This window comes from Lichenostomus cassidix, chromosome 1Aa (assembly GCF_008360975.1).
Source record: "Lichenostomus cassidix isolate B80296 chromosome 1Aa, HeHo_3.0, whole genome shotgun sequence".
NCBI lineage: Eukaryota > Metazoa > Chordata > Aves > Passeriformes > Meliphagidae > Lichenostomus > Lichenostomus cassidix.
This window is the reverse complement of record NC_139480.1, coordinates 43,511,903-43,524,941: the sequence shown is the minus strand read 5'-3', so window position 1 is coordinate 43,524,941 and position 13,039 is coordinate 43,511,903. Positions and strand designations below refer to the sequence as shown.

The 13,039-nt window shown below is 38.4% G+C and overlaps 1 protein-coding gene across 2 annotated transcripts in view; it reads right to left on the bottom strand.

Annotated features, from left to right (window-relative positions):
* Nucleotides 1-237: 237 nt before the first annotated feature.
* VEZT (vezatin, adherens junctions transmembrane protein) overlaps nucleotides 238-13,039 on the bottom strand; it is a 51,157-nt gene continuing 38,355 nt past the window's right edge. For both annotated transcript variants that reach the window (XM_085046775.1, XM_085046781.1), the window contains exons 8-12: nucleotides 11,473-11,804; nucleotides 10,653-10,846; nucleotides 6,658-6,758; nucleotides 5,307-5,514; nucleotides 238-1,404 (exon numbers count right to left, since the gene is read on the bottom strand). In XM_085046775.1, the coding sequence (XP_084902901.1) occupies nucleotides 827-1,404; nucleotides 5,307-5,514; nucleotides 6,658-6,758; nucleotides 10,653-10,846; nucleotides 11,473-11,804 (1,413 nt within the window). In that variant the 3' untranslated portion in view covers nucleotides 238-826. The remainder of the gene's footprint in view (nucleotides 1,405-5,306; nucleotides 5,515-6,657; nucleotides 6,759-10,652; nucleotides 10,847-11,472; nucleotides 11,805-13,039) is intronic.

The following is a 13,039-nucleotide window of genomic DNA, read 5'->3' as shown; positions in this document are numbered from 1 at the left end:
ATAAGTGTTTATGTTTACTTCCCATCTCTGTCAATTCCATAGCTTCTAGCTGTCCATAGTACTTTCTACTGGTGTGCTTTTAACCTCTCCTACCATTTACTTACGATACATTTCTCTAACATGAATTACAACTTGTAGAAATCATTTATTAACCCTTCATAAAATTCTAAATAAACCTTAATATGAAGCATGACTAACTTTATACTATTTCAGCCCCATACCCCAGGACACATCAAATACTAGCTCTTTCAAGTTTTTATTTAAAATTCTACATTTTAGTTGGGTGCCACATCACTAGTCGCAGAATCACAAATGCCTATGGTGGCTTAGCCAACACACTGCAGACATAATAAGTGAAACAAAAGTGGTGGGGGAAGATCACAGGGAACAGTTCAGGTTCTTCCAAAAGAAACGTCCTGGCTTTTTTTGTTGGAACCAACATTGATACCATGACAAAAGAATCAGAGAGCAAAAAAATGGAGTCTGTTGTAAATCAAGATAATGTTTTTCCTTCTTTTTAGAAACAAATAGCCACAATATGTTACAAATAAATAAAACAGAAAACACAAAGGTAAATTCCAACCCCCATCACTGCGATCTTAAAAAGGGAACAGCCAACTATTTCTTGGATGCAGCCTAAACTTCTCTTACCTGCAAATTTTCAATGTACTTAGAAGTCCCATTTAGTGTATCAATCTTAGGGAACATGATGTATTATATTTAGGTCTCCTTTATTTCCATCCAGTACTTTCAGCTTCAACCCCCCACCTTAAGTTTTTTTCCCATCAAATTGCCTGCTGTTGGTTTAATAAAGTTCAGCTAAGACTTATACTTTTCCTTCACTTTCAGGGCCTCTCTCTTCATTCTCACAGTTCTGCAGAACATCTTCATTCTCCTGTGTCTTTTCTTCCTCCTCCTCCTCCTCCCCATCATCTCCAAAAGTCTCCTCCTGCATTGTAGTAAAAGTGAAAGACCTGGCAGCAACTTGTGCAGCCAGACCAGATGTGAAGTTAAAATCTGTTGATATGTGGAGCTGGGCCAGCCTTTCCTTGATTTTTGAATGTAATGCATCCTTAGAGGGAGGCTGTGAAGCCTCTACTCCATCCACACTGCTTGGCTTGAATTTTTCAGCTTCCCCTTCACACTGATAATACATTCTTTCTTCAGCCCCTGTAGAAACATCTTCATCTGCAGTACTGTCTTTGTTTTTCTCCATCTCGGGATCTTCATACAAATATTCTGTCCTGCTTTTATCAGCAGCATTCACTTCTGAATTAGAGTCTTTTTCTTCAGATTTATCACAATTTTGGCTGCAGTCCTGCTTTTCTGTATCTGAATTTATATGTGATTCCACATTATTTTGTAGCTTCAGTGGTTCTACAGGAGACAAGGGTTTCACTGCAGCTTAAAAAGGGGAAAAAATTAAATGATAACTAAAAGCAAGCTGCTAAATATAAATTTATTTGTGTCTGGAAAGATGCAAGATTATAAGGGTTAAAATTACTTTAAAAAATCCCAAAACAACAGAAACACAGCCCACACCAAAACTTAAAATAAAAGTGTGTTCTAATCACAAAGCTGAAGTGAAATGTGACAGCTACTTGTAACTATTCCTTAAAATCTGTGATTTTAATCTGAAGAGACAGCACGAAATTGATGGTGGTTGAAGTCGGCATCAAACACAAATGGTGTATTCAGTGTTAAAGCAAAACCCAAGTAAAACTACTGTACTGCATACAGCTTTAACTGTCTTCTTACCTAATCCACTAAAAACAGCTGATACATGATAAAGTCCTTATAGGCAATATCTGATCTCATACACCACAATATACAAATACAACATGTATTCATACAGCCAGGTCAGATGTCCTCACAAATAAAAGTGTGGTTTAATTTAGCCTCTCTTGAAGTTAGTAGCAGCAGCGAGTCCCATTGCCAGCAACGGGATGCTTGCCAGGAAGTCTCTCCTCCCAGTGTTAAGGGTTAGTGTAACTCGGTACAATCACTCCTTGAAGAACAGACGTCTTTCGTTTTAAGAAAATGATATAATGTCCATTTCCAAGTAACAGATTCCCTAAACTGCAGTAGCTCCATTATAGCAGCAGCACGAACATAAATGAGAGCGGCAACAGCAGATTCCCAAGTTGCATTTCCCTTTCTAATTCCATTCTGACTTTACCCCTGTAAGCAGAGATGAAAATAACTCTGGGAAATACACAAACTTTTCATGGGAAAACAAAATTGACGGTACTAGGATTTTTCAATCGTATCCTATTTCAGTAATACTGACTTTAGCTAGCTGAAGGCAGGCACATCATTATGGTTGTCACATTGAAAATTATTGTCATTAGCACACTGAAAGACTGTGGCTTTGAATTTGTACTGTACTGTTTACTTTAAAGCCTAATATATAAAGGAGCACTGCATCAGACTTGTCTCAGTGGTTAATGGAGTAGTTCATTCCCTCTTTCATAAAAAATATGCTGCTACTTATTTCTGCCCATTTGCTTGAAGAGACAGGAATATGCACAATAATCTTATCACTTGGGAGCAAACTTCTTGCCTACTTCCTACAAAGAATACTTTGAAAGGCAAAAATTCTCAAAAAACAAATAGATACTTGAGATTGGTAGCTGGCCAATTCGTGGAGTTGACTTGTTAATAAGCAAGGTGAAATTCATCAGTTTTGAGAGTGTGGCTTTCCAAATCTGAGATACAGCTATGTAAGAACTGTTGTATGGACGAAGTGGGAGAAAGGGAAACAGCTGGATACAACACAGCCACTGACAGAATGAACTTTTTTGCAGGGGAGAGGTTAGGGAAAGGCTAGAAGTGATTTTGCACAAGAAGAAAGTTCTTTTACAATGTTTGTCAAATGAAAATGAAGCCACTAACAACTTAGCAGACCTTTTTCAGAAGCACTTACATTTTACTGGCTCAACAGGAGGCGAAAGGACCAAAAATATAAGCTTACCTATGCTCCCATAAACAACCTACTGTCCAGATTGTAAGAAGTATTGCCATGGTATTGGGCCTTGGAAAACTTGTTTTAGTCTAGTGCTCTGCTAAGATGATGTTTTTTCTTCTGGAACTCAACGTGTCATCTCCAGTTGACTTCATGCTGTGTTATTTAGACATCAGCTTGTTTGGAGCTGACCTCTTATATGGAAACCCTCACCAGCCCCTCCTTGAACAAACCAAAAACCCTAATGTCCTCATTAGGACAAGTCAGAATGGCTAGCTGGGTGCCTTGACTAACAGATTAGCCTCTGAATATTTCAGGATCTTTTTCCACAATAATCCCAAATTAGGAAAACAGGATTTCTGGAATTAGATTGTCTTGTAAAAGCACAATTTGGGAGGACTATGGAAAAGTGGGATCATGGCCATCCATTGGCTTGGCCAATGGAGACAAGAATATGAACATTTCTGGGTTTAAATCTTCAAGATAAAGCAAGTCAGAAATGTGCAAAGTGCAGACCACAAAAATGTCTCTTTAAGGAATGACTTGTGTATGGATAAATTAAACCATAATATGTCAAGGGTCGATTATATCATATTTATTGACTTGTGTTTCTTTTGAAAAAATATTGAAGGATTTCCTTAAAAACCAGTAGAAGATGTTATGTCTGGAGTCTATATCAGTCTGTCAGATTAGACACACACAATCTGAGCCAAAAGGAGACAATATTATTTACTCTCTTGAACTGCCTTCATGTTTTCCAGGTTTGTACAGGATGGAAGTAATCAATGATTAGTCCTATGCAGCTGGAGAAAATCATACTTTCTTCCCTCCTCACCATTTTATCTCTAATCCTAAAACAATGTAATATCTATACATGGAAAGGAAAAGGAAAGGAACCAACACGAGCCACAAAGGCTTTCTGGTGAACAGTTACTGCAAACTACAGGAATCAGCTGACTCCTTCCAGCCATGGCCACAGATGGCCTGAGGATTTGCTGATATGGACAAGTATCAGCTGCAACTTAGGTAAGGGAATATCCTGGGCAAGTTCTCCTGACAAAAGCTCCTTATGCAGGAGTCACTAGGTCTGTCAAGACTTGAACTGGAGGTAAGTAAGATCCCTTCTTCTTCCAACAGTTAGCAAAGGAAGTCTTGAAGAGATTTATGTGAAGAGTTGTGCGGTGTCATATCTAACACCAGAGGGATAATAGAGAAATCCTACTCCTGAGGAGACTCTGGTGTAGTCTGATGTCTCAGGGGTTTTTAACTCAACTAGAAGAGAAATCACTACCAATGGTCAAGTGATCTCTTTTACCAGAGTTGTACTTTAACGGATATAAAGCAGAGAGTTGTAAAGAACAGATATTTTTGATGGCTTGATGTCAAAAGAGGCAGTCTCATAAATAGGTATGGTCTGTTACTTTGTGTTCCCAGTAAATTACTGAAAGATTGCAATCCATGGTCTTTTTTCTAGTAGACACTGGCAAAGGCAGAATCCTTGGAAGTGTTGCCAGCCTTGAGGGTTGTTTTTTGTAACACAGAACACAAAACCTTTTAGAAAGCTTTTCCTATCCTCTCTTTAAGAGGAAGGAATGAAAATGAGAAAAAGGAAAAGACAAACTACTGCCAGTTTTAAAGCTCATAAATCAAATAGCTCAAGCAGTGAGAGGAATCAAGTTGTATTGTCTTATTGCTGTAACAGACAAACTGTCTTGTTGAGGCAAGAGAAATTTTCATATTTGTGCTTTCAAGTGCAAGTGGATGGAGCTACCCAGCAGTCCTTAGAATTAGTAAAGGCTAATTTAAAAGAACTCTTCTTCTTACATGATTTGTGGTTTTTTTTTGGTGAACATATTCTGCATACTCACTCTCTCATGGAAACAAAAAGCCAGTTGCGTTCTTTTATGAGCCTCTAATATTGTGAAGTCCAGCTCTTTAACCTATATACTTTTGTACATCTAGGATAATTTCTGCTGGTTTCTTTAAATTCTGAAAAGTAATTTATTTATGCACCCTGATTAAAATTCATATTTACTGGAAAGCCATGAAAGAAAGTCAGTTCAATCTGCATGGCTTAGAGCCTGACAGTTCTCTTTACACTGTCTTAATATTTTAGCTCAGTGTTTTGTTTAAAGCCAAATTTTCATTTCTCCAAGTTTTTTTCAATATATAGTAAAATTATTGCTAGAATATAAAGAGATGGAATGCCAAACCAAGGCCATACAGTTCTATCAAAACACTACTACAGTTAAGCCCTGTCTGAATTCTAACATAGAAATTCATGGCAAACAGACACCTATATTTTCTAAGGAAGGAATTAATTTTCAAATGAAATGCTTACCATGTTCACTGAATAGTAGCTGTTTCCACTTCTGTCTTTCAATTTCTGAAGCTTTAAATCCCAGTACAGATTTCAATTCTTGTAACACTCTCTTAGATTCCTGTCTCTCTCGTTCTTGCCTCTCTCTTTCTTCTTGGGAAAAGCAGTAAAAATCTTCCCTTTTGTATTCATTATCTGTATCTGAATAATCAACATATGCTTCTAGTTCCTAAAGAAAGAAAGAAAGAAAGAAACTCTTGATCTTCACTGTCAGGCCTCAATCCTACACTCTGATCCATGATCAAGTGATGTCAACACAAACCAAAGACAGTACTAGGATGGAGCCCTGTTTGAGCAGAGCCAATGGACCTGACACTGCTCTCAGTTATATCTGTATGATTTTGGACCAAGTCCACTCACTGAAAGTTAACAAGATTTACCTTCATACACAAGTAGGATCAAGTGATATACCTTGAAACTGGGAGTCCATTTCTCCATAATTACAGGCAGAAATAAGTAATGCGGATGTGTTTTGTTTTTTTTTAATTTACACTGTAACCAATCCTTGGTAGTCAGGCATCTTGCCAATTTAAATTATGTAAATCCTTATTAAGAGGATATAGAGAATAGCAAACTTCTCCAATTTTAACTATGTTAGATAACAAGGATAAAAAAAACCAGAGCACCATTTCTGTTATAACAAATAACCAGTAATTAGTCCCAGCTTTTTGATATGGAAAAACATCTAGCGAGAATACATGTTGGGGAGAAGCCAGGGAGGGACAGAGCAGGGCATGGGTGTTCAGTGTGCCTTCAGAATGCATCTGCCACTCAGTTCTGGGATGGAGGAGGTCCACCTCACTTCAAGACAGCCCAACCATCACCCAGGAGTTCCTCAAACAACACAAAATTGTTCAATGTTACAGTAAAAAGGTATCAGAAAATGCAGAGACTAAGCAAACTGAAGGCAGGATGGTTTGTGCTCAAGCTTGTCACTTTTGCAGTGTATCAGTTTATCCAGCAGTATGCAAGTAGGACTCTTATTTCATATACTGCCATTTAGCAATTCTCACGTTTTTATTTATTACTCTGACTTGTGTTGCTGCTCTCCTTTAGTCACTCATTCCTAATGATATATATGAGAAATGAATACTAGTGCTCTTTTTTCCAGGATGGGGAATATCTCCCCATGGAACAGCAAAAGGAATATCCACAATTTTTTTCCACAAGTCCAATTTTAAAGTGGCACTGGCCAGACCTACTTGTCTGTCTCAGCAAGACAACAAGGTCACTGCACAAGCAACTGAAAAAAGAATGGACACAGCAAATAATCCCCAATTATTATTTTAAATGATCCTTTTTTTTTTTTTACCTGCTCTTCAGGGATTGGATCTTTGTTTTCTATGTATATGGCAGGCTGTGTTAAAGGTACTGTAGTTTGCTGTAGGTTGTCACAGGAAACTTCAATTTTGCCTTTAGGGGAAAGAAGAAAAGGGATTTAAAAAAAATAAATTTGACTACTGAAGGATGGTTTTGACTCACTCAGGCAGGGTCCAGGTATTTTCATAGGCAAGATTTGCACACATGAAAAAAACGGTGAGAAGGCTGGTTAGGTTACAGTGAAACACTGTTAGAGAGTGCTTAACTAACTTGGCTGTTTAGATAGAAGCTGAATCCAATGGAACTCATGCTGAAACACTTCAACTAACAAATCTCAGAAATTTTATAGACTTTGAAAACCTGCAGATGGCAAGCAAAATTGGTAAAGCCAGAGAAGAGACTTGGTTCCCAAGTATAAAAAAAGAAGTAAAATAGTGAAATGATAGGTAAAACAGCTTCAAATAACTGGAAAATATTGGAAGAAATAATTAAGCAAAACTTACAGGAAGCTACCTGTGAGGTAGCAAGGAGACAAGTAACAGCCAGTGTGGATTTGTTGAAAATAGATGTTAATTTTTCAGTGCAGTAACAGGTCTTATGTATAGAAAGAACCAAAAACATTCTGCATTTTGTTTTCAGTAGGACTTCTGACATGTTGTCATGACATTCTCATAAGCAAAAGACATAGGCCAGAAAAGTTGCTGTTAGGTGCACAGAACAGTCTCTTGGATCATCACATTTTCAGACCCGAATACAGTGAGTGAGGATTTGTCTCATGTCCAACACTCTAATATTTCTAATGGGTGAAAGTGTTGCATCTCATTAAATCTGCTGAAATGGGGATAATCTGCAAGAACACTAAAGGGCACCATTAGAATATAAACTAATACTGGAAAATCAGAGATACAACCCAGGTAGAACTCGATTTCAATCCAGCAGTTTGGTGACAGTGGCTGCAAATTTTTGTGCTTTGGAATAGCCAAGCACACAGATACATCACAGCTGACTGGGGAGCACCACTGAGAAGGAGGTGAGGAGCCTCTCTGTCAACTCTACCCTGCTGCAAGCAAAAAGCCAAACTGCAAACTAGCACAGACAAGCAACAGCACTGACTGTTAGACACATGAAATAACATTTCTACTCTGGAACTGATCAGGCTGCGAATGGAACAGAGTACCCAGTCTGGAGCCCCTTCATTCAATAATACAGTGGGCGACCTAGAGGGAATATAGAGGAAAACACTGGAAATAATCAGAGGACTAAATAAAGTATAGTCACCAGGGAAGAGCTGAAGCATAGGGAGTTGCGTAGAGAAGACAGAAAGAAACATATTAATCATCTTCAAAATATAAGAGCCATCAAGAGGAAATGGATTTCCATTGTGGGTGGATCAGAAGTACTGCTTTTAAATCGCAGCAAGGACTACTTCTATTCAGTAATAACATTCTACTGGTAATGGAGTTAAGTGCTGGAAGAGATGCCTGGAAATACTGTAAAATGTCTCTAAAGTGAGTTTTTTAGGAACAGGTAAACAACATTTACTCACAAATACTAATTTACCCTTGAGAAGGGAAATGGGTTAAATGACCTCACCAAGCCCCACCTAACCCTGTTTTCCATTTCTAATCTATACACTGATCATTTAGGGATGGTGAGATGTACTATGAGTACTATGGCCTTGCCCTTATAAATATCTAAAAAGTTGTGTACATTTGCAAAGATAGAGACAGTTTAAAAGGAAAAAGGATGGAATTTAAACAGTTTGAGGGCTATTATTTCAAAGATTATTAATACAATGCTGTAACTAGCAATAAAGGGTATTCCATTCTGTAATATTAGAACTACTTTTTTACTACATGTTTAAATTGTTGAGATTGTAACAGGTAAATTAGTTTTGTCAGTGATGCAAAAAATGTGAAAGAATAAAGGGAAGAAGTTGTAAGTTCTAGGAAATGAGCAAAGATGTAGATGTAGATGAATGATAGATAGGTCCATCATTGCCCAAGGAATTTAGAGGTGAATTCCTTTCAACGTGCTAAAGCCCTACTTGCTCTGAGGCTCTACTCTGTACCTGACAGGATCAGTGAGTAAAGGCATTGGTTCTAGAAATACACCAAGATACACCAAGTCCTCTAAAGGAAGAAGCCAAACTGCATTCCCTGAAGGAACCATATGCTAAAATATATGATATATGCTGGTGTCACCACCAATGACAGGCTGACAGGAGGGTGTGAATGTTCAATCTGTTACCCTGAAAGGCTTTGCTTTGGTTATTTAATGTACCTGGAAGAAACCAGCTTTGACACATAATGATTCAGGGCAAGAAGCATGTAGTGCTTGCTGAAGGAGACTCACCTCTTTTTACTGGCTGGACTAGTTAGTTGAACTAAACATCTATTGCAGCAAAAGTGCTTGGCATCCACTTAGATACAATGTTCTAATCCCACGGGGCTCTTGAAACAGCTCTTGTCAAAAGATTAATTTAATGTTGGATAATAATGCATAAACATAAAAGATGTGCTGAGCTGCTATATTATTTCAAGTGGAAGGTATCTTCTCCCAAAGAGCTTTTGGAAAGTATTGAAAAAAATGTGACAATTTAATGAAGTAATTTACACAACACGACTGACAGATCAGCAGTTAAAATTTGTAGAAGGACAGCAAAAGAATTGAACTCGATTTCATGTAGAGCTTGAAAGGTCAACTCAGAGAAGCTGGATGGCTTAGAAATATATCAGGAAAGTCAAATGCTGTCAGATAAAAATAGTTTTCAATGACCAACATAATTTAAAGTAGCTCCTGTGGAGTAGTTCAGTAAACTTGTTGCAAAACAGAGTTTCAATCCCAGCATATTTCCAGGAAAGCCAGTGGGCAAAAGTGAAGGATTATTTTATTTTTTATTTCCCACACAATCCCTTCCTTCTAGATCACACATGAGGTTATTTTTGTACTGAACTTTAAAAGGAAGCAAGCTATAATAAAAAAGCCTGTTGTGAAATTTATACACAAAGTAAAAATAAAACTAAAATAACTAAAAATACTATGATGTGTAGTCTAGAAAGAACTTTTAAGGAAAGAGGAAAAAAGATCAGTGGAACTGCAGGTTGTGGAAGGCATTTACAAAACACAACAGGTCAGCACATGCAAATGTATCAGGCTACATCTAACATCCTCTCAGGTTGTTTTACGCAGCACTGAGGGGGAAGCTGTAAGACTACACCATCAGGCAAATCCAGGAGTTTGTTTATGCCATGTCTGGACCTGCACAGAGCCTGCAAGAAGCCTCCCAGTGCTCCCAGTTCTGATGTAAGCATGAACAAGGTTGGCCTGCCTGCCTCTGGGCCCACAGCAATATTTATCTATCTACTGGATATTCCACCCATACACCATTAAGAGTGTAGTGCACTTCAGATTTGGATTTCTGTAGCTAACTTGCTGATACCCCAAGATCCCCCCAATTTTCCTACTGCAGTCTCCATTACCAGCATTTTTCAGATGCTGGGCTGTGCCTTCCTAGGATAGTAAAAATGCTCCTGGAAAAAAGAAAGATTAGAAATTACAGGTTCAATTCCATGTCAGGAGAGCTTAAGTTCCCTTCAATTATTTAAGCTGGTTATGCTTCCCAAGAACAGCATGGGCAGTACAGGTCCCTAAGGAGAGGGACATCAAGCAAAACATTGGGATATGCTGCTCAGTAAGACTTTCAAGTGGCAAAAAGTCACAATCACTCTACACCTGAAAATGCAACCATCTGAACCCACAGGTCTAACAGACTGAGTTAACGTTTGCATTTTTTGCTGAAACAAAAGCTTCAAGGCCATCACAGTGAAGAAGTCTGACACAAGGCCACAGTTTTTCAAAGTATATGGCTGTGAGACCTTCTTCAGCTAAAATTCTGAGACACAGGCTGAACACTGTCTTTGATCCATGACCATTTCATCTCTGAAGTGTATCCCATTAGTTGCTAAATTAATCTCTCATGTTTACCTTTTCTATTTGGGTTTCTTCCACTCATCTTTTCCATCTGAGAAATGGCTTCTTCCCAGCAGCTGTTGCTTGCCTGCATATGAGGCTGAATAAACTTTAGTTTTTGTTCCAGAACCTGATGGGCTTCTGTTGTCAACTCAGGTGTCTCCTTAGTGCTAACAAGCTTTTCAAGTTCATCCTCAAGAATTATCACCCTAAGAGATGAGGAGATAAACAGCAGTAAGTAATAATAAATATTGGACTTCACCATTCTTTCATGCATTTAATGTAATATACTGTTATTTTCTTCATGTTTAACTCAGTCAAGTCCTCGAAGATGCCCCAAAATTTTTAAATTAAAATATTTTTTTCTACATCAAGATACACTGGTCACCTGCATTTGTTATAGTAATTCTTATATGTAAGATTAAAGGAGTAGGACAGTCTCAACTGTTTCACCAAGGCAGTGACAAATCTTTAAAGGTATTTACTAGGTAGTTACTATGAACTGAATTTTCTTATAACATATTTGGTTTGTTGCAAAATCAATGGAGGATAATTATGTTTTCATATTTTTTATAAGAGAATGACAAAAGCAAGGCAAAATCTTAGTGCACTGCTTATCTTCAAATTTTCACCAGATAAACAATACCCAGGAGAAATACCAGATTCCATGGTAAACCAAGGATCTTTGAGCCAATACTGTGTAAAGATATGGCTACAGTTGCAAAGACTATATCTACTTGCCTTTTTTGCTTTTAATTGGGATGCAAGCTGACAACCCAAAGAACTTCAAGTCCAAAGCCTTCTGCATATCCCATTAATTCATGTGCAAACTTACTCATTGAGCAGCGCCTTGAGATGAAGCTGCAAGCTGCGTACCGCTGTCTGGAGACTGTTCAGCTCTCTGCACTTCTGCTTGGTCCTGGGCGGCCATTCCAAGCCCGACTGATGCTGAGTTTCAAAGTACCGATAGAACTCGTAGCTCCTCTTGAGCTCCTCCAGGCAGGCAGCGTGGGTGTGAGGTAGGCCTTGGGTCACATCGCTCAGGATGTGATGAGGCAGCCGCTCCGGGGACACCAAGGGCTTGGGGGACGCGTTGGCTGGGGAGAGCAGCAGCACCAGCCTCCTGAAGAATTCTGAACTCTGCCCTACCCAGAGCTGAAAGAGCACCTGCAAAACAGGGTAGGGTTAGCTCTGTGCCCCTGGGAAGACAGTCAGCCTCCAAAGTAAATGTACAGATACACCATGGGAAAACATTCCTTGGCCAGCAACAGGATCTTTGAAAAACTGCAAAAATCCACTGACTGTTTTTGAAGGGTATTCCAGAGCACGTGAGGTTCAGATCTTGTGAACCTTAGGTAACTGTTAATTCTTTGATGAAGGATATTAAATGTAATTATGCTCAGAAAATTGTCAGAGTCCAAAATTTCATATTCTCATCAGCCAGTTTCATTATTTGCTATAATCTCCACATACCCTACAGCTCATAAAGGGCTGCCAAAATTCCAGTGGCAGCAAAGACATTTTTCCCTTTATATGGTGAAGCTATCATTTCTACAATCTAATAACTACTGCATTGCCCCACACCCAACCTTGCAACATGAGCCTAATTACACTGTACTTCAACAAAAAAAATACTCTACATCTGAAGAAAGTTGAGCTGCTAACTTATTTCTTTTTTCAGCCAAAGTAAGAAATTCCACCAACACCACTAAGGAAGGAAAGGCTTTTAAGAAATGAATTGATTCACGTTATATATGGTACTAAAGAGGCCAGTCCATCTGGGAGCAAGGCAGCCCACAGTTTTGATTTCTTGAGAACTTCCACTTCCAATGAAAGGAACTGTTTTCTTAGTTTAGAGAAGTTTGCTCAGTAGACCATGACAGAGCAGCAGCACATTTTATGTCTAAAATGAAAAGGAGAGGTTATGGCACTTTTCTCTGCAATAATGACCCTTATTAAAAGGGATCAACTGTAGGTAATCATGAGGTGCAGATTGAAATCTGTTCGCAAGCATTCCAGACCAAGAAAGACAAAATATTTACTCATTGTGTAAAAAAGACTTGGATGCAAACTGATAAAGTATTCCAAAAGAAAAAAAAAAATCTAAATTTACAAAAGATGCTCATGATGAAAAAGAACACATCAATGATATGAAATCAATTTGGGGCACACATGCAAGACTGATTTAGCTGGGTGCAAAAATACAAAGCAAACAAATGGGCAGCAATCACTCAAGTGTCCCTGAATATGTGGTGCCTTGGATAAAAAGTCAAAAGCTCATGCTGTAATAAGCACAAAAGAAGACCAATCCCTTCCACCAGACATAAATCACAGGCAGTGAAAAAACTGCACACAGAAATAGTGGACTTCAGGAACTGAAAATAATAATCGAAAACCTACCT